The sequence below is a fragment of the Sitophilus oryzae genome, unplaced genomic scaffold, assembly GCF_002938485.1.
Source record: "Sitophilus oryzae breed Bouriz unplaced genomic scaffold, Soryzae_2.0 scaffold_1496_pilon_pilon, whole genome shotgun sequence".
NCBI lineage: Eukaryota > Metazoa > Arthropoda > Insecta > Coleoptera > Curculionidae > Sitophilus > Sitophilus oryzae.
Genome location: NW_022146165.1, coordinates 1,009,852 through 1,037,665, shown reverse-complemented (window position 1 = coordinate 1,037,665; position 27,814 = coordinate 1,009,852). Strand labels below are relative to the sequence as shown.

The 27,814-nt window shown below is 30.3% G+C and overlaps 1 protein-coding gene across 1 annotated transcript; it reads right to left on the bottom strand.

Annotated features, from left to right (window-relative positions):
• Window positions 1-8,600: 8,600 nt before the first annotated feature.
• Window positions 8,601-22,481, bottom strand: LOC115877655. Its single transcript, XM_030893916.1, has 2 exons — window positions 22,210-22,481; window positions 8,601-9,199 (listed from the first exon to the last, which is right to left on the bottom strand). Exons 1-2 carry the CDS (start codon window positions 22,370-22,372, stop codon window positions 9,051-9,053), a joined length of 312 nt encoding a protein of 103 aa, XP_030749776.1. The 5' UTR covers window positions 22,373-22,481; the 3' UTR covers window positions 8,601-9,050.
• Between the last annotated feature and the right edge of the window lie 5,333 nt (window positions 22,482-27,814).

Sequence of the window (27,814 nt, the reverse complement as noted above, 5' to 3'; positions counted from 1 at the left end):
AGGTGAAAGCGCTAGTACACTTATTAAAAAGGTATTGGAAAGAGCCTACCTAAACCTTTGTAGGAAGGTTTATTAGCGGTTTTGGGAGATAAGACAGACGTGGGAAAATACCACGACACCACCGATTCAACCTGAAATTGCAGAAAGATGGATACACATTGCAAAACCGGCCTTGAAGAACCTGTTCTAACCTATTAATGGAGAAGTACCCCTCTCCAGAGAACGCCACCACCATAGTTAAATTTAATGCGGAAACAGGCCATACATGATAATGTGGAGTGCAGAGATGAAATTGGCTAAAATTCAATCAAGATTAGCAGCCAGTTTGTCGGCTATAGGCCAAGTAATGGCAAAAATTTTAGAGGGAAAAAGGAGGGGGAAAGTGAATATAAAGCATTATATAGAGACCCTAAACGACACAGAACGTCTTATAACTGGTGTTATCCATTCCTTGAGTCAATATCGAGGAGGGAACTAGTGTCGTTCGATTTAAATAAAAATTGGAAAACCACTCTAACGGAATCCCCTTTGGATACCTGGTTGTTTGGTGAGGATTTGGAAGGAAGATTAAAGGCGGCCAAAGAGTTGTCCGCCTTTAACTGTCATCCAGTCAGTTAAAGACTGTCAGAAGTACTCCAGGAAGAATCGTATCAAATGCAGCCAGATCTCGGTCCACGCCGCATTTAAACTTCAAAAGTCTGCCTCAACATCAGCAGGGAGGGAAACGGGACAGACTCAATGTTCGAGAAACTTCCTACAACCGCCCACGTCAAAGGCGGACCTGGAACCGAATACAACACTTCGGCGTAAGGTCGCGTTCTCAGGGAAGATGTATAGGGATAATAGATGTATTATGGCATGGTTGCAAGGTTTTAAAATTCCGTTTGTGACGAGACCATCACATAACATAATCTCAGGTAGACATAAATGGTCGGTGCAACAACATAAGACAATTGAGGGCAACGTTCGGAGATTGCTTAGTATAGGGGCTATTTCTAAGGCACAGCCATGTAAAAATCAGTTTATTACAGAGATATTCACGTTTCAGTTGTTTATTTAGATGATTTTTAATTACTAGGAGATTCTTATGATGCATGTTTAGCAAATGTATTAGAAACAATTGGACTACTCGAATATGGGGTTTATTGTAAACTATAAAAAGAGTATTATCTCCACAAAAAATTGTGACGTTTTTGGGGTTTAAATTAAACTCTATGGATATGACTATTTCTGTTCAAGAGGAAAAAATCACAAAAATAATTTTGCATTTAAAAAAGTTTTTAAGATGGAAGAAATGCACTACAAGGGAGTTTGTAAGGCTAACAGGGAAGTTGATATCCATATGTCCAGCCATAAGTACGGTTATTTATATACCAAATTGTTTCGAGAGAGAAAAAAATTTAGCGTTAAAGAGTAATAAAGGAAATTATAACGGAACTATGAAAATTTCTAAGAAGTTATGTGTTGATACCGATTGGTGGATTCGAAACATACCTATTAGCAAAAACTTATTATCATATAGTAAATACTCTATGGAAATATTCTCTGACGCATCAGATATTGGATGGGGTGTTTGTTGCAATAACATAAGTTCTCAAGGTCTCTGGCCTACCTACGAATGAGAAGAACACATAAATTTTAGGGAGTTACAAGCTGTTTATTTTGGCTTGAAAGGCTTTGCTAATGACTTATCTAACGTTTCTAGCTTGTGCAAGGTAGACAGTGTTGTCTACCCTATATGCCAGTGCAGTAGTGTTACTGCACTGGCATATACCTATATTACATAGAACATAATGTGTTCAATTTCCAAGTTAAACAATATCCCTCGAATAATTTGGCAATGGTGTGAGGAAAGGAGATTATTTATCGTAGCCTCTTATATTAGATCTCAAGAGAATAAGGAAGCTGACAGGGCTTCCAGGGAATTTAAGGTCGAGACAGAATGGAGTTTAGCGAGCTGGGCATTTGGGAAATTGGTCACTATAAGTGGGGTTTACCGGAAATAGATTTGTTTGCTACGCATATAAATGCTAAATGCAAGAAATACATATCGTGGCACAGGGACCCAGATATGTACGCCATTGATGCCTTTACAACAAACTGGGAAACATTTTATTTTTTGCTTTCCCTCCATTTTCAATGGTCCCAAAGGCTCTGCAAAAAGAAAAAAAATTATTTCTGATCAGGCAGAAGGTATAATGGTTGTACCCAACTGGGTTTCGCAACCTTGGTATTCGGTTTTAAGGGCGATGTTAATAGATGAGCCGATTATTTTTTTAAATTAATAAATATTTACTTCTTTTAGCGGATCTCCCCACCCGTTAGCCAACATCTTTCTCTGACGGGAGGTCCGGCTATCAGGCAAGCCTTGCTCTTAGGGAATGTTCCAGAAGAAGCGCTGGAAATTTGCATGTCTTCAATAACAAGTAACACCTTAAAACAGTCTAACTCAGGGCTTAAATAATGGTGGGAATTTTGTAGCGTTAAGAACTTAGATCCCTTCTCGGTTTCGGGTTCCAACGTTCTAATATTTTGACTCAACTCTTTAACGAAGGCGCATCTTTTAGCTCATTAAGTTCTTATAGAGCAGCCATAGCACAGATAGCGGGCCCAGACCTCTTACAAGATTTTCGTATGCAAAGGTTTTTTAAGGGAATATATATGTTGAGACCTAATAAGCCCAAGTCCGAAAATACCTGGGATCCTACGTACGTAGTACTTAATTATTTAAAAATAAAAAATAATTATGAGTTAACCTTGGAGGGGCTTACGCATAAATTAGTGACATTACTGGCCTTAGCATCGGGTCAACGTTTACAAACACTATCGCTTATTGATATAAGGGAAATTTTTCGGAAGTTAGGGGAAATACATATAAAAATTAGCGCAAGATTAAAAACATTCGGTAGAAATAAGCCGCAACCCTTTTTACGCTTACCTTATTTCAAGAAAGACGCTAATTTATGCGTAGCTAGCACGTTAGTAGAGTATCTAAAACGAACAGAGAGCATTAGAGGAAGTATAACTTCTGTTTTCGTAACAATCAAGAAACCGCATAAGAAAACATCCACTCAAACCTTGGGGAGCTGGATTAAAATTGTCCTAAATAAGAGTAGGATTGATACGGATCATTTTACCGCTCATAGTACACGGCATGCTGTAACTTCAGCAGCTGCCAGGAAAGGGTTAAATTTTGATACCATCAGACTCGCTGCTGGTTGGTCTAAAAATTCTAGAATGTCTCTGCTACTGTTTACAATAGATCCTTGATGGATAATGAGAATAGTTTTGCTGAGAAATTAATCTTTATATATTTTCAATATAGAAATGGGAGAAAAGATTATGTTTGTTATTACTTTAAAAAAATCTACATTGTACTTTATTTATGGAGACGAGACCTATATAATCATTAAAGATTAAACGAACTTACCTGAAGTGAAGTTCAATCTTGATTATATGGAAGGTCTCGTCGAAATAAATAAGTTCCCTCCTTACCTCAACCTCAATTTACAACAACATAATAAGTATCTTTAAAATTGACTAAATAAGAAATGATGCAAGGGCATGTAAATAGAGGTAAGGGAGCAGGGAAGCGAGGGGCATGTTGAAATTTGTTTGTTTAGGCTTTAAAATGTGTGGTCGCCGCACGGAGAAAAGGGAACTACATTGTACTTATTTATTTCGACGAGACCTTCATATAATCAAGATTGAACTTCACTTCAGGTAAGTTCGTTTAATCTTGTGATTTCGTTCTAGACTATTTCCGAATGTAATAGAATAATATCAAGCTTGGTAAAATTTTATCTTTTGGTTTGTTATTCTAAGATGGGACCATTTCAGTTTACGAAGTTATCAGTTGACATAGGCAAACGAATTTTAAAAGGCCTAAGCAAATAATCTAATGATATTCAAGACACATAAACTCTAAAAGTACGCGTATATCCTGAGAAACTAAGCAAAGCTAAATAATACAATCTTCTAAATAATTTAAAGTCACATAAACGAGGGTAAAGTAGAACAAACATTCATCCCTTATTATCAAAAATCTATTTGACAGAGTGGTACCAGTTGTGTGTACCCTAGGGATATCTCAAAATAAACAACGCAGAAAAAGCACGTAGGCATGCTTAACGAAATAAGTAAAATTAAATCATCCCCTCGCTAGAGGTTTTAAATTGAAAATTAAAAGTATTAAATATATGTTTTAAAATCAGAATCCAAATGTTCACGAGATGAATGTGTGAAAATGATTGAAATAGGATTATCTTTTTTTCCGTTCCTAGAGTTAAATAGAAATAGACAAATGAATGAAGAAATAAAGATTTCATTTCTAGGCGGTTTTTTTAAGGTAATCCTATGTCACGATATCATTTGTATTAGTTAAGGGAGATTATGAATGTTTTTCAGCAAATTGGTAAAAGAGTAAGATTTACACGGAAGGGTTTAAAAATTACATTTAATTAATAAATAGGACATGCTGATGCCCTCTCGGGATAAGGACCAGAAACAAGGGTGAAAGAAGTCTAGGGATCTTTCGGAGAAGGAACCCTTCGGCCAATTAAAAAGGTGCGAAATATGCATTTGGATGGGTATTCGAAGGTTCGTCAAACAAGGGCTTGCCGAAGATGTAGTAACGCCTTTCCGAGATAGTACCAGCATCAGTATTTTCATTTTCAAAATTAGTTCGGTACTGACTTTTAAATTAGACGGTCGAATTTACTCCGTGTAGATCTTATATTATCCAGTGGTCTTTTTAATTGTTTTAGTAAGTTCCCTATCTAAAGATTTTCTCAAATAAATTCTCAAGTTAGGAAATTCTAAACTATTCATGCTTACAGTATTTTAATTGTTGTTTTTGGATTTTCTCTAATATTTTTCTTTCTTAATGATTTAAGACTTTCTGTTTGTTCTAAAGGCTTTAGTAAATTTTAGATGTCATTGCATAAGTGATTATTTTGCAATTGTTCCTTTTATTAAATTCTAATTTAAATTTAATTGTTCAGTGAATATTTTTTTAATATATTAATTTTCTGTCAACGATAATTCTAAAAGAGATTTGAAAGTGTATGCTAATTGTAGATAATTTAAATTGGACTAATAAGAAGAATATTTTGTATTTTTTTTAACTTTATTATCTCTGAGTGTTAATTTCAATTCTCTAATTGTCATTAATTATTTTTGATTCAATTTCTTTCTTTTTCATTAATTACAAATGTTTTGTTGTTAAATCTTTTTCTTTATTTTTTATTTCTTTATTTCTTTATTTTAAATATAGTTAGGTGTTGTGAAAAATCGGCATTTTATTTCTTTATTTCACCTAATCACTAAAATATTAAGTTATTTAAAAGAACACTGTGATAACCGGTCGAGTGGTTCAATCAAAAGTATGAGTCCAAGACCGAAGAGATAAATCTACAAGGGGATCAATGAAATCTTCGACAGGTTCTTGTTGTTGATGTATTGCTGACAGATGTTGACGTAATAAGGTAAGTGGCAATAGAGTTTATAGTAACTGAATTTAGAATGAGCCCTTGCCATAAAGGTGCGATGCCTTAATTTCGATTTTTAGCTGGTTATATTTTGTTTTTATATGTAAAAGATAAACTATATTTACGCTCTGAAAAGTCGGTGTTCTCATTATCCAAGTTCTGCCTACCGCTCAATAAATTATTTTAATTATAATCATTATTTTTCAAAATAGCCAAGTTATTTTTTTGATATTTAAAAAAAAATGTTTCCTTAAATGTCGAGAACCACTGGATCTTTCCTGTGTTTTTGCCTATGTTGCCTAATTACCTATGTTGCCATATTATTAAGATATTATGTTTTTAACTAAAAATTAAAAAAATATATGTGAAAATTTTTAAAATATAACATTTAAAATAAAATCGCCGAAATAACTCTTGTGACATGTTCTTGGGATCGAAATATACCAATCATAAAAATACGTGCACATATGTATATTTAAAACAAATTCACCCTGTATAACTAATGCGAAATAAATCAGAATCAAACTGTCAAAGTAATATAAATAATGTATGATGGAGAATGGATTCGAAGACGGTTGGGGAGTGACAATCGATGATAATTTTCGCGAGGTCACTCTCTAGATGCCACTTAGTAAAATTGACATAAAACTTGTCAAAAATTACCACTAATTATAGAAAGATTAAAAAAGGAATCAAATAAAAGTTGTGTTGTTCTAATTTTACATAGAAATGATTTCTATACTTTTTTTGCTCAGATCAAAATTAACCGAGATACGATGGCTAGAAGCTAGGGGATGATAGTAAAATTTAAAAAAAACACAAATTGCTGAAAATTTCATATATTTAACATTTTCATTCAATTTGTTTGGAAAATATAAATTTCTAATAAGATTTTTGAAATTTACCCTGAGAAAGAGTGTAAAAATATACAAAAAGTGTTTTTTTTTTAAATTTCAGAGAAATGGTAAGGACATTGAAAAAAAATGTTTCAATAAAAGTTGTCTCCTAGCTTCTAGCCACCCTATCTAGGTTAATTTTGATTTGAGCAAAAAAGTATAAAGACCATTTTATGTAAAATTGAACGCTCTACAACTTTTATTTGAAAATTTTTTTCTAGTCCTTACCGTTTCTCCAAAATTACGAAGAAATAATTTTATTTAATAATTTTCACCCATTCTCTGGTGTGAATTTAAAAAAATCTTTCACAATTCGTTTTTAGATCTTCCAAAGTAACTTATATCAAAAATTCAAGTTTTTCCCAAAACTTCGTATTTGAAGGCCTATTTTCTTGGACTATATTAAACATATTATGTCAATAAAAGTTAGAAAATATTCATACCGAACTAATTTTTTGCAATAACTCGTGAAAACATGCATATATAATATTTTTATACTTTTTATGGGGCGGAGTCACAACGCCCCCCCCCCACCCTTACCCCCCCCCCCCCCAGCTACAACGTTGTAAAAATCAATTCATAGAACTGATTTTATGCCCTTAGCAATTTAAATACACTAAAAAGAAAAAAAAATTCTTTAAAATTTTTATTATGAACTTTTATAACGTCATTACATAATTTTATATTATATAAAAGCTTGTAGCGAGATTTGAGTGTACAGTTGTACGACAACTTTATCTTGTAATTCCTTTTCTAGTGATGTATCATAAGACAAACTTTCAAAATGAGACAGGGTAGACACAGGTTTTAGATTGTCATGTATATTGTATATACTTAAAGTAAAGTTGTCGTACCAGATTTTTATGAGTGCAACTGTACACTCAAATCTCGCGACAAGATTTAATATAATATTAAAATTATGTAATGACGTTATAAAGTTCATAATAAAAATTTTAAAGAAAAGTTTTTTTTTTCTTTTTTGTGTATTTAAATAAAAGCTTGTTTTTAAAAAAGTTCTTTTTCTTAAAATTTATTTTTTACTTTTTAGTTATGCTGGTTTTTCTTAAATAACTTTCTATGGGCATCCTAATAATATGTATATCGATTTTCATTAACAAAGGAGAACTTAAAAAAAAAACGACAGCTGTCAAATTTGACAGTTCAAATGTGAGACAAATAAAACGAAAACCGACTATGGGGTAGGGGGCATCCAATATATCGATTTTTATCAAAATCGGACAACTTTGAAATTTTTTTGGACAGCTGTCAATTCTGACAGCTGAATTTTTTTCTTCTTTCATTTTAGCCCATGGCCATCCTATATATATATATATATATATATATATATATATATATATATATATATATATATATATATATATATAATATATATATATATATATATATATATATATATATATATATATATATATATATATATATATATATATATATATATATATATATATATATATATATATATATATATTATGTCGATTTTTATTAGTCATTTTTTCAAGATAGCCGCCCACATATTTTTTTTCATATGTATATACCCACAATATATCTATATTATAATAAATTTTTTTATAATAGAATTTTAAAAAATCAAAAACCTCAAAAATGGCGCCATTTTGGCCGCCATTTTAACAGCTGTCAAAAATTCTGGTCATGCCTTGTAAAAAAATCTATTTTCCTACAATCAAAGGAAGTGGTTCTAATTTAGCTTACAAGATTTGCCCCGAACAAACATACATACAAATTTTGACATGTCATTAAACTGTCATTTTTTCAAGATAGCCGCCCACATATTTTTTTTCATATGTATATACCCACAATATACCTATATTATAATAAATTTTTTTATAATAGAATTTTAAAAAATCAAAAACCTCAAAAATGGCGCCATTTTGGTCGCCATTTTAACAGCTGTCAAAAATTCTGGTCATGCCTTGTAAAAAAATGTATTTTCCTACAATCAAAGGAAGTGGTTCTAATTTAGCTTACAAGATTTGCCCCGAACAAACATACATACAAAGCAAATTAAATAAAAGCTTATAAAAAGTTGATTTTTACACTACTTGTTGCATATGGTGCAAATGTTATTTTTGTATAGAAAACTAGAGGAACATGAATAAACTGACTGGCAAATACGCAAACAGATTTTTTTATCTAATAGTAAATTAACGATTTTTTCTTCGGACAAATTGGAATATTTTTAATCTTAGAGTAAAAGTGGCATATAATTATAACCCATTTTTACGGTAAAGTTTCTTTCTCTCATTTTTGCTCTCATTGCTACTTAAACCGCTTTTGCCCTCTGAAAAACGCAAACCGTTTTTGCCGAGAGTAAAATTTTAACCCACTTTTGCTATCAGCCTCTCATTTAAAAACCATTTTTACTTTTACTGAAATAAATATTATAAAACAAAAATGAGTAAATTGTTTGGAAATTATGCTGACACATTTTTAATAACTATTAAAATTATAGTTATAACCATTTATTTCTATAAAATTTATAAAAAATGCAGAATTACATTAGTAACTTAACATAAAACATCTTGACAAAATGGTGAAGGCGATTTTTAATTTTATTTACAAATTCTTAATATAAAAAAGTAAAATCATATTATAATTATTGTATTCATTTTATAAGTAAATTTTTTTAATTTTTCGGCTGGGCATATTTCGCTACTAGGGCGTTCCACACGTCTGGATATTTTGTCTGGACGAATCTGGCAATCCTCTTAGCGTTTGCCAATTGCTTGTTGTCGCAAGTCTGGCAGTTCTTTCCGATTATTTCAGGCAAAGCACCTGGAAATAAGATAAAAAAAATTAGTCAATTTTTCAGTTTGTACATACAGGGTATCCCATTAGTGCGAGGAAGCCCAATATCGTGGTGGTTGATAAAAATTATATCAAAAAAAGTGTTAAGGGTATATAATTTTTTCATTGTTTTATAAAGGTGCATATCCTAAAAATATTTTGTTTCCGTAGAGAAATAAAGAATATAAAAACTTAAAACTTTATCAATATTTTTTTTCTGGAAGAGAAATTAAAAAAGAAATTATAACTTTATAATTACTTTTTTGGCTCAACAACGACGATAATGGAATTTGGTTTGGAATACGATGTTTTAATATTGGTTCTACCGGGTGGTCCATTAGTAAATAGACCACCCGGTATAATCAGCCTGGCAAATATGCGGTTCTTTGTATAAGGCGATATTAAGCCATTGACAAAAAGCTGTACAGAGTGGGTCAAATTCGACGCTTTTAAATGGAAACACCCTTTTCTATAGGAGATAGACGAAAACTAATATCGGTGTCTGGAGCTCAATTTTTGTCAAAAACATGAGGGTGAAAACCGCATATCGATATGTGTTACCGTTTAGGAGTTACGGGGTGTTTTTCAAAAATATGCATTTTTAACAAATCGCTGTAACTTTTTTGCTATGGAAAATTTTGTATTTTTATTAAAACATTTCCAAAGCACCTTTTTACGTAGAATTTAATGGTTTAAGTATAATTTTTTTTAAAATTAATAATTTAAGAATTATTAACAGAAAATTTGATTTTTTATATGGGACACCCTGTATATTTTTAATTTATTGAAAAGAATTTAAAAGTACCTTTCCAAAATATAACACACTTGATATTTTGCTCGATTCCTCTTCGAGATATAGAGTATATAAAAATTCGCCCGCTTTTAAATAAGTAGGCTTTGAACGACACCGGCCGTAATGCAAAAAATTCTAGCTGTGAGCATCAATTAAAACGAAAATAATATTTGCTATGAGAGATGCAGAATTTTATTACAATTTAAAATATATTTAACCAACATCAACACATTGGCTGCAAAAATTTGCTGATAACTTCAGCGTTCAGAGGCGGTGCGTCGTCTCGCTGGAAAAATATGTTTTCGAGTTCCATTAAGGGCATATCATCAATAAGGGGTCCAAAGCCTACTAGTTAAAAGTGGCGAACTTTTAAAAATTCTGTATTTCGAAGGGGATTGTAACAAAATATCAAGTGTGCTATATTTTTGGAAAGGTAATTTTAAATTCTTTTCAGTTAAATAAAAATATAGAGGGTGTCCCAAATAAAAAATCAATTTTTCTGTTGATAACTCTTAAATTATTAATTTTAAAAAAATTGTACTTAAACCATTAAATTCTACGTAAAAAGGTGCTTTGGAAATGTTTTCATAGAAATAAAAAATTTTCCATAGTAAAAAAGTTACAGCGATTTGTTAAAAATGCACATTTTTGAAAAACACCCCGTAACTCCGAAACGGTAACAGATATTGATGTGCGGTTTTCACCATAATGTTTTTGATGAAAATTGAGCTAAAGACACCGATATTAGTTTTCGTCTATCTCCTATAGAAAAGGGTGTTTCCATTTAAAAGCGTCGAATTTGACCCACCCTGTACAGAGCGCTACAAATGCGGGGTACGAGCATTAATATCTCGGAAACCATAATAGATTCGAAGACGGTTAAATTGGGGCAAAGTTGCTCCTTGAGATGTTCACCAAAATGCCATCAAAAAAGTTTTAAAAATTTCAAGCATTGCAAATTTTTTTGGAAAAAACGGATTTTTTTGAAAACTAATTTTATTTTTTCCTGTCGCTACTTTTTAGAAAATCAAAAAACTAATTGCACATTCTAGCTACTTTATTATGGTTATCTGGTAGTATTTTTAGATTTTCAAATTAGCTGATAACTTGTGAGATTTAGGCCAACTTAATTTTTTTAAATACGGACCTGCATTCAGTCTCCTGAGTACAATGATATGCCACACTTGATACTTTTTTTTAGAATGAGAATATACAATTATTAGTTTTTTGATTTTCTAAAAAGTAACGTTTTTTTTTTAGAAAAAATTAGCAATCCTTGAAAATTTTTATGGCATCTTGGTGAACATCGCAAAGAACTGTAATGGAATATTTTAGAGCAGACAACAAACCTAGCTTGTTAAAAGTGTATCATGTGTTTCCGCCCTTAAATTGGTTTTTTTCAGAAGATCGTAAAAACTGTTTAGAATGAAGGACCCGTTTCTCTGGGAAAAACTAAATATTTTTCTGTTGGGTGTAAAATCCCACGTCCATAAATTAATATAATACTTGCTTTGAAACAGCTAGAAACGACTAGCATCAGTCATTAAGGCTGTAAAACCCTAAATTTTAACTTCGAGATTATATAAGCAAAACCCCTAGAAAGCAATAAAACTCCTAAGACGACACTCTTCTCACGATAGACCTCCCAAGGGCTAATACAAAGAGATTTTGGATAAAAACAAGTATAATTATTAATTTAAATATTACAGTAAAGTTCACGTAATGATATTCTGAAAGTTAAGGACTGTCCTCCTTTTTTATCCAAAATATCCAAAAGTATGTGAAATAAATAAACATATAAGTTAAAACAGCGGAATCTAATGAAATCAAATTATAAATGTGATTTGTTTGGTTTTTTTTAAGGACAGACCTTAAAATATACTTTAGTTAGGGTTAGATTTAATCATGTGTAATTGTGTTTACGGTAATTATAATATTTACACGGATATTAGTAATAATTTGGAAATAATGTAGAAATGGTCATAGTAACGACATCTGTGACAAATAGGGCGAACTAGACCGGGAACGACAGGGTAGTTGAGGTTTTCTCAGACCAATCAGACGGTTCCTGAAAAGCGAACCCGAAGAGGATTTGAGAATGGCTCGGCTTTTGGTGGTTCCCTATTCTTTTTACCCGCCCATTTTAAAGATTTCGAGATTTAGGAATATAGTTTTTTGGATCAGTTCGATACTGACTTAAATTAGACGGTCGAATTTACTCCGTGTAGATCTTATATTATCCAGTGGTTTCCTTTTAATAATTTTAGTAAGTTATCTATTTAAAGATTTTCTTAAATATTCAATTCTCAAGTTAGGAAATTTTAAACATTTCATGTATAAAGATTTTTAATTTGTTGTTTTAGATTTTCTTTAATATTTTTTATTAACGATTTAAGACTTTCTGTTTGTTCTAAAGGCTTTAGTAAAAGTTAGATATCATCACACAAATGATTATTTTACAATTGTTCTTTTTATTAAATTCTAATTTAAATCCAATTGTTCAGTTAATATTTTTTTTTTGACATATTAATTTTCTGGCAACGAAAATTCTAAGAGAGATTTGATTTGTATGCTAATTTTAGATAATTTAGATTAGACTAATAAGAAGAATATTTTGTATTTTTAACTTTATCACTTCTGAATTTTAATATCATTCTTTAATTATTTTTGATTAAATTTCTTTCCTTTTGTTTATATTTCGTTAATTATAAATTTCTTGTTAAAACTTTTTCTTTATTTTTATTTATTTATTTTCTTTATATTAAATATAGTTAGGTGTTGTGAAAAATCGGCATTTTATTTTTGAATCTCACCTTTTCTCTAAAATATTAAACTATCTAAAAGAACACTGTGATAACCGGTCGAGTGGTTTAATCTAAAGAATAAGTCCAAGACCGAAGCGGCAGATCTACAAGGGGATCAATGAAGTCTTCGACAGGTTCTTGTTGTTGATGAAATACTGACGGATGTTGACGTAATTGGTAAGTGGTAAGTGGTAGTAGAATTGTATATTAACTGAATTTAGAAAGAACTCTTACCATAAAAGTGCGATATCTTAATTTCTATTTTTAGCTGGATATATTTTGTTTTTTATGTGTAAACGATATATATATTTACGCTCTGAAAAGTCGGTGTTCTCATTATCCAAGTTCTGCCTACCGCTCAGTAAATTATTTTAATTATAATTATATAAAGGCCACACTACCATGTTAACGGACAAATCTTGAAAGTTTTGTCACAGAACAACTCTGCCCCAATTTAACCCTCTTCGGGTCTATTATGGTTTCCAAAATACCAATGCTCGTACCTCGAATTTGTACTACCCTGTATAAAGGATTCAGAGTCCATGTTATTAGATTTTTTGATAAGGATAGATTTGAGAATGTCATCTAGAGATCAGAAGGGAATCACAATATATATGAAAAGGTTGCAGGGCAACAGGCAGCCGATAGCAGTTTAGAGATTCTAACATAAGATATAAAAATACATATTACTACACTCAAACAAACAACTCATAAAATTTTAAGAGACCTGCTTTTTACAACATATTTTTATTAGTAATTAAAAGAAAATAAACCATGACTAGTTGCCAATGTCAACCAAAACTGAGAAGACAAGATTCGTCAAACAAGATGAGTTCAAATCAAAATATTAAATCAGGACTTTCTTAAATTATGTTTACTTATAATTAATTATACGGTACTGGTGATAATAACATTTCAAAACAATAAAAAATTTTTGATGCTATTGTTTGTCGAACAATAAGAAAGATGGAGGACGAACGTTTAACAATAATGATTATTGTATTAAAAACGTAAGAAGGGACCGCAAGAAAGAGTGACAATACCACGGAACCCGGCAAACGTAACTCTCTTATAGCAACCGCAATATTATTGTTTTGTAGTTTGCAATTTCAAACTAGATTTCAGATTTCTTAATTATCCGGTGATTAACCTCGAAAATCCAATTTTTTTTGTCGACGATTAGAAGTAAATTCACTTTCACTAAGACAACTGCGGTTCATGTACAATACAATAATAGATATTGGACGATATTAGATTTTCAACTTAAACTTATTATTAATAAAATAAATATATCGGTATGTATGTATAGACAATTATTGTTTACCTTATTATTTTATACAGTCTAAAATGGTAAATATCACTGTTACTACACTTATACCATACGATCGAGGAAAAAAAAACGCGTCAAAGACGGCTGGGGAATGAAAATCGATGATAATTTTGGCGAGTTTAAGCTCTAGAAGTCATTGACTTGAACCGTCCTGTTTTGTATTTTTTAATGACACTTACTGCCAGTTGGTGAGAAAAAATCGTTTCTTGGAAATAGATTTGTATGCGTCTGAAAACGTCCTATCAATTTTTAATGTTTCTATAATTAATTAGTGTTAATTTTTAAAAATTCCCCACGTCAATATTTAGTAGAAGACATCTAGAGATTGACCTCGCTAAAATTAACATCGATTGTCATTCCCCGACCATCTTTGACGCCGTTTTTTTTTTGTTTATGCGGTATAATACAATACGATAATTTACTTTTAATCTTTTAATCTCTCTAAATTCCAGGACAGGCTACGGCCAATATTATACGACATTCAAACAATTTAAGTGTCTTCTCTTTATATAACAGTGGCTGTGGTAATCACACTAAACGTAAAGTTTGGCCTATACAATGTTTTTTGACAGGCAGTTTTTTTCTCCAAAAAATTTAAATATGTTTTTTCCCAAAACGGTTAATGTTAGATATAGAGTGTTTCATATCAAAATTTATAAAATTTTATAGAAAATCTAAATATAGAGGGTTGTTCACCACATACGACACGGAGTATTGTAGCTAAACGATTAGATTTTTACAAATTCTAAGTTTTGGGTTTGTTAAAGGACTATTAGAGCTACAATTTAAAAATATTTTTACAAGATACAGAGTGTCCCAAATAAATAAAAAATATCAAAGTTGTATTTTTTTAAATGGAACACCCTGTATATTATTACATTTTTAGTTTCTACGATTAAAATAAAGGTAAATTCGATTAATCCTACCGTTTTAGAAATATTTTCAATTTTGTGAAATTGCAATCAAAATTTTAAGGCTTCATTTCTCCAAGAGTATCAAAGTTTTTAATACTAAATATTTACTGAAGTTTATTTATTGATCAGTTATTGTGTTGCAATAATAAAAATTATACTACCTTATACAGAGTGTCTAAAATTTTATTTTAAATAATTACTTGCTTTAAACGGCAATAACTTGTTTAATTTAAATGGAACACCCTGTATATTTTATGAAAATCAGATGCACAATGTAATTGTCTATCAAATTGTATTATACCATTTTTTACCTATCTCTTCAAGTTTCCGTAGAAAATGCATCTTCTTGTCATTTAAAACTCATTTATCAATATACCCATAGAATACTGACATTTTAGATAATTTTTAAAGATGTACCAAATTTTTAAAGAGTACAGATACTAATATTGTCGATATGGTTTGTTTATTTCATTAAAAAATAAAAAAACTGTTTAAATATTTGTTAAAGAGGACCAATTGATATGATTCCAGTATTCAAACTACATTAATTGACTGTTTGCGTTGATTAATAATAATAGCGCCAAATATTAAAAAACTGAATTTTGTATGTGTATTAGACAGTGTGGTAAAAAGTAACACCTTAAAAATGATATTTCATTTTTTGACAAATGCTCTTATAACAACAGAGACATTCATTTTCATAACTTATTATTACATTAATTTCTGATTCAAATCCACATTTATTTAGAATAATTTATTAACGAACATAATTAAGTATGTAATTAATTAGTATTTGGGCGGAAATAATGGTGGTATATTTAATTACCCAAGCAGCATTTGGACGTCGGGACAACGTTGTGTCACGCGACCAAACGTCGGGGCGCAACGTCGGCACAACCTCGTGCCAACCCTAGTCTGCACTAGTTTGGAGAATAATTTTTAGGTCGAAACGACGTTGGATACCGACGTTGGCTAGAAGCCTAATTTAGTACAAACTGCAACGTTGTTTAAAATCCTAATTCACAGAAATACAAAACTAATATGGCGTCTAAGTCGCGTTTTATCCTAAATTGGGATAATTATAGTAAAAATATTATTTTTATGATTTAGTTAGAGACATATGTCAGATGGCAGTGAAGGAAAACAAAACAAAAGTATTTAAGTGTGGAGGATGTTTGAAGATCATAATTATTGAAACACTTTAACCGACTCTGTAACTCGTTACCCAAGGCAAAAAAGTTAAACACAAATAACTTTATTGATAAATGTATTGTTTCTACTTTGAAAAATACTAATGGGCCTTAAAATTAAAGAAGTTTTAAAAATTTTCTTGAATTTTTTTTAGTAAAATGAGAATAATTTATTTGCAGTCGAAAAAATTGTTTCCGCGTGTTTTTTTGGTGTCAAATATTTCAAGTTAATGTATTCAAAAAGCAGGAATTGCTATTTTAGGAACGAAACATTTTCTTATTTAACAACATGGCGGCTTTCATTTTGTTGTTTTGGATATTAAGATGGAGTAGTTCGAGTAGTCGCATACTGGACTAATAAAGTCGCAGTTCGGCCTTAACAGGTAGTATACTAGTCGCAAGATTGCCTAATTTAGTCATCCTAGAGTTTAGCTTGTGCCGCCCTCTATAATCTAAATAAACGAGGGAGTGGATAAACTATCGGTAATATATGTCGATGTATATTTAAATTTAGTTTTATATGTACCTTTCTTATGTCCCATTTTAATTAAGTTTTTTTATAAAACAAAAACAGCACTGAACTGTCTGACTGAACAGAACAATGAAGTGAAAATTTAAGATTTAAGGTTATGGTTCAATGCAGTTGCAAAAAGGTAGTGACTCGACGTCCTACCAACGTAAGAATAAGGAAATCTAAACAACGTTGGAATTAGTAAAACAGACGACGTTTGCATAACGTTGGAATAGGTCCTGAAACTGACGTCGGAAAACTCTATATTGTCCAACGTTGTAACTACGTTGTTCGAATCACCTAAAGATCACTTAAGCAAAAAAAGTTACAAGACAACGTTTATTCGACGTCGCAGAAGCTTCTACTTTGCTGTAGTACTAGTCCAACGTCGGCACAACGTTATAAAAACGTTTAAATTTATTTTAATACCCAAGGTAGGGAGCTAACTATTTTTTGTAACTAATCCAACGTTGTGTTTAGTAAACACGTGGTCGCAAGTCGTGAAAATGCTACTTGGGTAATGGTATACTCTTTTATAAAGATTTAAATAGTTTCTTTTGCATACAAATGGGCTAGTAATATTATCATTTTATTAAAAACGATAATATTACTAGCCTGTACATTTTGTACATTTGTTGCTTTAAAAACAATCTAAAAAGTCAATATTCCATGGGTATATTGATAAATGAGGTCTAAATTATAAGAAAATGCATTTTCTACGAAAACTTGAAGGGATAGGTAAAAAGTGGTATAATACAATTTGATAGACAATTAAATTGTGCATCTGATTCTCCTAAAATATACAGGGCGTTCCATTTAAATTAAACAAGTTATTGTTGTTTAAAGCTAGAAATAATTTAAAATAAATTTTTAGACACTCTGTATGAGGTAGTATAATTTGTATTATTGCAACACAATAACTGATCAATAAATAGACTTCAGTAAATATTTAGTTTTAAAAACTTTGGTACCCTTGGAGAAATGAAGCCTTAAATTTTTTACTGCAATTTCACAAAATTGAAAATATTTCAAAAACGGTAAGGTTTAAGTGTAATAAACCTTAATCAAATTTACCTTTACTTTAATCGTAGGAACTAAAAATGTAATAATATACAGGGTGTTCCATTTAAAAAAATACAGCTTTGATATTTTTTATTTATTTGGGACACTCTGTATCTTGTAAAAATATTTTTAAATTGTAGCTCTAATAGTCCTTCAACGATCCCAAAACTTACAATTTGTAAAAATCTAATCGTTTAGCTACAATACTCCGTGTCGTATGTGGTGAACAACCCTGTATAATAAAAAACGGGGTTACTTATTTAAAATAAGAAAGCTGTCAACTTCCGGTATTTCCGGAAGTGCCGCAATACTTAAAAATATTTTTCTCTTTATGAAACAATGATGTGTAAAAAATCTCCGATATAGATACTGTGGTTCTCTAGAAACTTCTAATGCACGCTCAGCCTGGTACACCCTGTATAGCCCCTGTACATCCTATATACAAAATTTACAATTTGTGTGATAAAGTTGGATTGACTAGTTCTTCAGCGTAAACATATGGGATACATCAAAGAATATTAGATTAGTATTATACACTAAATATTGAATCTAAATAATAAACAAATCTTAACATTGTTTACACAGAAAGTTCGAAATTCTACATAACCCTTGGACAAGGATATAACTGAATTATCTAAACATGACAATCATAGGCATTATCGTAAATATTATTTATATTTTTATAACATTCATTTCATTGTTCATTTCGTGAAAAAAATCTGGATTATTCGTAGCATCTAAAAGTACAGTATTATAGAAAAAACGGCGTCCAGTTGGCATAGAAATGAATAGTAGTGGGAACTATCGAATGAATACTATCGAAACATTCGATAGTTGCAATTCATTCGAATAATTCGATAGTAAGAAAACATTCGTTGAAAACTATTCGAATAAAAATTATCGAATAGATCCGTCATCTGCCTTGAAATATTGTATTCTAGTAATTCGGCAGCAAAAACCATTCATTTATAAAATTCATTCATTTATGAAATTCATTTATTCGTCAGGATCGATTATAATAAAATATTAACTGAATTTTAGTTGTCGCCCGGCGACGTAGGTTTCTTTCCTAGAAACCCGACAGCGGTCGGTGGCAATGCTATGAAAGAAGCCGGCATCTTTGATTTTTTGCGGAGTCAGATATAGATAAGGACACATTATTTATTGAGGTGCTAGTATTTACACAGAAAATACATTATGAAGGGCGCTGTTGCCATATTTTGGTATTAGTTGATATTAGCAAAGAATATTATTGTTTGGCTTTAGTTAGTTAGGGATAGTATGTCTATCTATGATGTCTATATATTCTGCATTTTTTTTATTAATATTCTGTTGTTACACTGCAATAATACTTGTTATTTTGGATGTAAGAAAATGATTTTTAATGTTTTTAAGCAAAGACTGGTTTAATAAATAATAATAACAGCAATAATTTGTTATACCTATTAACAACAAAATTTAAAATGATTTAATATAAATATTTTTTTTACTAGTAGCAAAATATAAACAACAAATTAGATGTCAAAATTATTTATATTAGATCCTATTTAAAAATAATATAGTCTCTAAATTTTTTGGCAACGTTGGTTTATTAAATAATAATAATTACAGAACTAATTTGTTATATTAACAACAAATTTTAAAATCATGAAATATAAACATTTATTAATTTTCTAAGCATGCAGTGTAATGGAACGAAAATATAAATAAAAAATTAGAAATCAAAATTATTTATATTAGGTGCTTTATATTACTATTTAAAAATTATATTTACTTTTACTGGCATTTACTTTAAAAAATAAATGAAATATTTCTTCGCAAAAAACTACATGTAAGAAAATTAGCATAAACAAAATACAAACATCGTTAATTTTTTTTTAAATTGACACGTGTAAAACTTTCATTTTAATTTTCTCACCCCATAGTTTGAGTTCGATAACCATTTACTTAACCACATTACTTAAATATGATTATTAAGTTCAACTAATTCATATTATTAAAACATCTAAAATACAAATATGTATTTTTAAAATTAATTCAAAGTTCATATCATCTCTCTTAAAAATTGCTTCTTCTCAAAATTTCCCATTAAAAAATAAATCATATACCATATAAAATTAAATAATTGAAAGATCGGACTACGGAAAACCATACAAATTTTCGGAAAAATTTTGACCACCTGCACATGCACACAATCGTCAATAAATAAAATTAAAAAATAACTACTATTTTAGTATTTTAACTATTTTAATAAACGCAAAAATAGCACAGTATTTATACGGCGAAGTTATAAAAATTTGGAAGAACTAATAATGCACTGACGCATACAAAAATCAAACGAATACTAAATTTCATTTTTCATTTATCAAAAGCATTCGATAGTCGTGGCGCAACGATAACCATTTGGTCGCACGGCGAGGTTGTCACATATGCTTTAGTATACAAATGAATGAATGATTTTATTCGAATAAAACCATTTGATAGTCTAATTCATTCGATAGTTCGCATCGCTAGAAATGAACATCGATGACATTCCCCATATAATTTTACATATAAAATGCCATCGCTGACGCTGTTTTCTTTTCGATCATATGGTAGGATTTAAAAGAAAAATAGTTTTATATTTCTGTCTCAGTGTTCAAAATGTTGAAAAAGAATTAATTAAAAATTTTCGTTTTTAAACTTATGTTTACTGTTTTTATTAAATCAAATAAATTGTGTCGTATACAGGGTGGTCCGAATTGTACTCGAGAAACTTCGGCATCTGGAGCTAAAAATAAGTAACAAAGTTCGTATAAATTTATGTCCCGAAATGGCTTCGTTTCGGAGATACAGGGTGTAGAAGTTTCATTTTTATTTCGGTTTTTTCTAAATCATTTTTGGGTTATAGCAGATATTTGCATAAAAATCGGTGTCTGGGTGTTTGTTGACATGATAAATTTGGATTTTGATATCAATATCACTCCTTCTTGTAGGGGGCGCTACTTATATGTTTTTAACTGTTTTCAAGAATAATAACTTTTCGTCTGTACATTTTACCCTTTAATATATTTAAAAATTAATTTTCTGTAAAACGAAAAAACTATAATTTCTATTATAGTTTTTTCGTCAGTAGTAAAGTGCCTAGTAAGATTATTTAGACAAAAATATATTTTTACTGTTATTTTATACAGGGTGTCCCAGAAATAAGTGCAAGTATTTTAAGGGGTGATAGATCTGGTCAAAAGAAACACTTTTTCTCTTTACCATTTTTCAAATAAGTCCAAAATAACCAAGTTATTTTACTTTAAAAATTTAAACAAAAAATGCTTTTTTGCTTAAATATTGATCTTTTCTGGATTTTCTTTCATGTAAATTTAATCTACTACCCATGTTGCCATATTATCAAGAAATTATGTTTTTTAACTTAAAACTAAAAAAAAATACCGAAATTTTTTTCAAAAAATTTCAAATTTTATTTTTTTTTTCGCAAAAAAAACTCATAGGCGTGTTTCTGAGGCCGAAATATACTACCAGTTAAAATACTTGCACTTATTTCAGGGACACCCTGTATAGTATTATCTCATAATAATATCTATTAATACTTCATATACAGGGTGGTCCGAACTGTATTCTTCGGAAACTGTATTATTCTGGAAACTTCGGCAGCATATTCTGCAGATAAAAATCAGCAAAAAAGTTCGTATAAATGTATGTCCTAAAATGCTTAGTTTCGGAGCTACAGGGTGTAGAAGTTTCATATTTATTTCGATTTTTTTCAAATAATTTATGATGTAACGTAAATATTTGGATGAAAATTGGTGTCTAGGAGTTTTTTGACATGAGAACTACTCTTACTTGTAAAAAAAATGTATATTTTTTCACTCACTTGTTCTATACAGGTATGGACGAAAAGTTATTACTCTTCAAAACAGTTAAAGCATAATATGTAGGTGGCGCCCCTTACAAATAGGAGTCATATTGACATCAAAATCAAGTTTCTCATGCCAAAAAACTCCCAGACACCCATTTTCATCCAAATATTGACCTTACTTCAGAAATTATTTGGAAAAAGTTGAAATAAAAATGAAACTTCTACACCCTGTATCTGCGAATTACTTATTTTTATCTGCATAATATGCTGCCGAAGTTTCCGGAATAGAGTTCGGACCACCCTGTATCAGGCTAATCTTACAATCTTTGACACTGCGGCACTTTTGACTTAATTTCCGCAATTCCTTCTAATAAAAACAGGTCAAAATAATATACAGCCATAAACTCTACTAATTAACTTAATAACTTAATGGTTTTTCACAATCAACAAAAGCAAGATTCGTATCAAAGGATATTTTGCAATTTTCTTCAACATCAGATGCATTTTTAAAACCACACAAAATAGATAAATTAAAGCTTACTCCGTATCTGACGACCCAATCCATCGCAAGGTCCTTTATCCAAAGCGCACAATAATTGCTTTTCCACGTAAACGCTGCTGCTTAGGCCTTTTTGACAGTAAGCCAATTGAATTACGATTAAAAACAAACAAAAGCACGACACAATTTTCTTAAACATATTCATTTTAAACGATATGTTTTCCGCTAAGGTCGGTACTGCACGATACTGCTATGCGGAGGGTGGCGTGTAATCTAAAGAAACGCTCTTGTTCGAGATTTGGGAGGTGTATGTACCTTTCACGTAAGTCGGGTCGATTCTATACACTAGACCGGCAGCTCGAGTCTTTGGTCTTTGGTATTAGTTAAGGTTGAAAGCGTGAAGAATGGACAAAAGGCATGATTTTTTCTTTAAAGGAATTCAATCTCGGAACTGTATGCGTTTGTGCGTTTAAAATCCTCTGAAAAATAATATATTTCTACCTAAAAATGTAGAAATCTACTTGGATGAGATTCCATGATTCTAAAAATTTCTCAGTTGTATTTTTTTTATACAGGGTGATCGAAATTGGTCCATAGAAACTCTATTCTCTGACTAGATAGAGCAAAACCGACATAGATGTCATGAGCCTGACAGTCGCTTTATGCCATTAAACATGTCAAAGAAATCAATGATCTCTGTATTGGTTTTGATCTATATAGTCAAGAAATTGGTTTTATCAGTTTAGGAAGACTTATACTACCACCACTCTCCATTGAAAGCAAAAAAAAACGGTGATATAGCAGGTCAGTCTTGGAAGTACGTCGGAAAATTGTGTTTTACTAGATCTGCAATATATAGCCGGAGAGCTGGCAACATATTTAGAGAACATATTTTAGGCAAGTTAGAATAACAAAAAAAATAAAGTTTAATATCTTGTGAACCCAGAATCCTAAGTCTGGCTGGGGGGTTGGGGGTATTTTGCTACTGCGCAACCCATAACATTTGCAATTGTTTATTCTTAAATTTTAGCATCTATTTAACCTAGAAATAAGTGTGCCAGACCTTTTTTTCGGGTTTAAAGTGTAACCAGACCATTCCAAATATGTTTAATTAATATACCTGGAAAACATACTTTAGGCATTCTAAAATTTTTACACCGTGTTTATTAGATGATATTAAAAAATATGTGTTAATTGCCGGACGAATTCAATGGGATTAAATACTTGCCAGACGCGAATAAAGATTTTAAATGAGCGCGATAAAAAAGTCTTATGAGTATCTATAAGCGCGAGAAAGATAGTTTATTGAGACCCGTCGGCAGCCGACGCGGCTGACGTAACAGTATTTTGGAGTATGTACTACAAATTTTCATAAAAACAATTTTTTTTCGATTTTATTTCAATTATTTGCAGGCTTTCAATTCAGAGATTATTTTGTTGAAATTAAGTTACCATGTACAAATATGTATTTATAAATTAAATATTGACGTGCATAGTGTAAATAGTTTAGAATAAATACTGCAAATAAATATTTTAGTAACTACTAATTTCGCTACTAATTAATAAATCACAATGGATAAAAAACATTTAAGTTGTGTAGTTTGTAAAAAAGTTACTAGTGACAAAGTTATTGTTTTTGATGAAGGCAGACTACAAAAATGCAAAGAATTTTTAAAAGTGTGCCAACAACATTGTTTAAAATTTAAAGAAGTGGTTTTACCAGAAAACGTAGTCCCGACAAAAGGGTACCATGTACAGTGCTAAAAAAATAAGTATTCTGGATTTTATTAAAGTACCTACCATTGTTAATCTTTCTAAATAGATTCAAAAGTAAGTAAAAGTGCTTTACTTTTATGTTTAGGCGTTAAAATGACTTTTTTATATTGTCGATCAGGTCGCAAAAATTAATAATAATATAATATGTCACAAAAGTATAATAATAATTATACTTTTGTGACGTTTGAAAAAAATATATTTTATATTTTGCTAATTTTTAAATAATTATTCGTCTTTTTATTCTTTCAGATAAAAAATACTTAAGTAAAAAGTTAAAAAGTCCTCTTATTGAAAGGATTTCAATCATACATTTTGATTAAAAAATGTTTCTATTTTTTAATAAAAATATTTTAGTCAATATTATTTAGTTTTTTTTAAGTTTTTACGACTCCAAAATGCTGTTACGTCAGCCGCATCAGCTGCCGACCGGGTCTCAATAAACTATCTTTCTCGCGCTTATAGATACTCATAAGACTTTCTTTCGCGCTCATTTAAAATCTTTATTCGCGTCTGGCAAGTATTAAATGCCATTGAATTCGTCTGGAAATTAACACACATTTTTTAATATCATCTAATAAACACGCTGTAAAAATTTTAGAATGCCTAAAGTATGTTTTCCAGGAATAATAATTAAACATATTTGGAATGGTCTGGTTACACTTTAAACCCGAAAAGAAAGTCTGGCATACTTATTTCTAGGTTAAATAGATGCAAAAATTTAAGAATAAACAAATTTCAAGTTGCCTAAAGAATGTTTTTTGGATTTATTTGTTTGCAAATGTTATGGGTTGCGCAGTAGCGAAATACCCCCAACCCCCCAGCCAGACTTAGGATTCTGGGTTCACCAGTTAATAAACTATACATTTTTAGTTATTCTAGCTTGCCTAAAATATGTTCTCTAAATATGTCGTCAGCTCTTAGGCTAATACGGTATATCCCGGATTTTCTTTACATGAGAAAAAATTTTTTTAATATTGGTATTTTGAGAAAAATGCATTCTTCATAAAAATCTTGCTTTGTCTAGAATGGTTAATCTTGTCCAAATGTCCATACTGTTTTAGAGAAAATTATAAAAACATGAAAATTTTGTTGAATTTTCCTAAAAAAAGTCCAAAAAATCAAAATGCGTTTCTATGGTAATATAATTATTTAGTTTTCATTTTTTGGTAGATTGTTATTGATTGAGTTTTAATTAAAGTCACATATTTTGGTGTTTTAAAATGTTAAAGGACCACAAAATTTATTTAGTTCAATGCTATGGAAAGGCTGATGATAGTTATCTATCAGAAAATTTGACACTTCAACAACAACAACATCAAAAAAAAATAATAACAATCTATCAAACAATGAAATCGAAATGATATTACTATAGAAAAAGCCTTTTGATTTTTAGGAAAAATTCAACAATATTTTCAAGTTATTTTAAATTTTCTCTAAAACGTTATGGTAATTTAAAAAAGCATAAACGAGATTAACCATTTTAGAACAAGCAAACATTTTTATGAAGAAAGCAATTTTCTCAAAATATCAATAATAAAAAAGTTTTTCCTCTAGTAAAGATAATCCGGGGACATAATGTACAGGGTGGGTCAAATTCGACGCTTTTAAATGGAAACACCCTTTTCTATAGGAGATAGACAAAAACTAATATCGGTGTCTGGAGCTCAATTTTTGTCAAAAACATGATGGTGAAAACCGCATATCGATATCTGTTACCGTTTCGGAGTTACGGGGTGTTTTTCAAAATATGCATTTTTAACAGATCGCTGTAACTTTTTTGCTATGAAAAATTTTGTATTTTTATGAAAACATTTCCAAAGCACCTTTTTACATAGAATTTAATGGTTTAAGTATATATTTTTTTAAATTAATAATTTAAGAATTATCAACAGAACATTTGATTTTTTATATGGGACAGCCTATATATTTTTAATTTATTGAAACTAATTTAAAATTACCTTTCCAAAAATATAACACACTTGATATTTTGCTCGATTCCTCTTCGAGATATAGAGTATATAAAAATTCGCCCGCTTTATAAAGTAGGCTTTGAACGGCACCGGCTGTAATCACAGCTGTAATGCAAAAAAATCTGTGAGCATCAATTAAAACGAAAATAATATTTGCTGTGAGAGATGCAGAATTTTATAACAATTTAAAATATATTTAACCAACATCAACACATTTAAACTATATCTAATAACAATAAAAATAAATAGCAAACTAAGACATGAGATTTTGCTACAGGTCTTCGACATATCGACCGTCTTCTGTTATGGACAGACGGGGCAGTTTTTGAACATTTCTCGCGGAATCATTAACTCAGTGGAGGTGAAAGATACCCTCTCATAACTGCTAAGTATTCCTAATTCTTATCTAGATTATACGGAAGAATAAGGAACCTTTATTCTTCCCTAAATATATCCATAGGATTAGATCCATGGGCACTAAGTCAGGCGGCCTCGACGGCCAACGGCTGGGATCTTGGTTAGCTATTCAATTATTCTTGAAATTGGCTGCAAAAATTTGCTGATAACTTGAGCATTCAGAGGCGGTGCGTCGTCTTGCTGGAAAAATATGTTTTCGAGTTCCATTAAGGGCATATCATCAATAAGGGGTTCAAAGCCTACTAGTTAAAAGTGGCGAACTTTTAAAAATTCTGTATTTCGAAGGGAATTATAACAAAATATCAAGTGTGCTATATTTTTGGAAAGTAATTTAAAATTCTTTTCAGTTAATTAAAAATATAGAGGGTGTCAATCAATTTTTTTGTTGATAACTCTTAAATTATTAATTTTAAAAAATTATACTTAAACCATTAAATTCTACGTAGAAAGGTGCTTTGGAAATATTTTCATAGAAATACAAAATTTTCCATAGCAAAAAAGGTACAGCGATTTGTTAAAAATGCATATTTTTGAAAAACACCCCGTAACTCCGAAACGGTAACAGACATTGATGTGCGGTTTTCATCATCATGGTTTTGATGAAAATTGAGCTCCAGACACCGATATTAGTTTTCGTCTATCTCCTATAGAAATGGGTGTTTCCATTTAAAAGTGTCGAATTTGACCCACCCTGTACACGGTGGACCAAATAGCACATTTTTAAAAGAAAACACCCCTTTCTATAGGAGATAAAATGATTAATAACGGTGCCTGGAGCTCAATTTTTATCAAAAACATGATGGTAAAAACCGCATATTGATATCTCTTACTATTTCGGAGTTAATGGAGTGTTTTTCAAAAATGTACTTTTTCAACAAATCGCTATTACTTTTTTGCTATGGAAAATGTTGTATTTTTATGAAAACGTTTTCAAAGCACCTTTTACGTAGAATTCAATGGTTAGTCAATGATTTAATTCAATATCCTATAGAAAAGAGAGTTTCCCTTTGAAAGTGTCCAATTTGTACTTTCGATATACTATTCAGATGTATAAAAAAATGACAACAAAGTAATAAATTAGAATAACTTAGGTTGCATATCATAAAACACCCACCAGCAAACTCCGAAAATTGTTTTAATTTCCCATATTACTTAACAGTAACATATATTTTAGAATATCTTTCAAGGTAATTAGGGAGTTTTAAAAAATAGCCAAACGAGAGTAGATTTATTAATAAACTATAAATAAATATAAATATAAGCTCATTTCTATTCATTTTAACCTTTCTATCGTAACCTATTTTCTTAGCTATTAAATATCTGTATCGAACAGTTTCAATATATCTTTAATGATTAAACGGAAAATTATTAGAAAAAAAAATCGGATATTATGTATTGTAAGGTACTGACGTTTCAATGCCAATTTGTATATAAATAATTATTCTATTATAAAATTAAAATATATAAATAATTTTATTTTATCG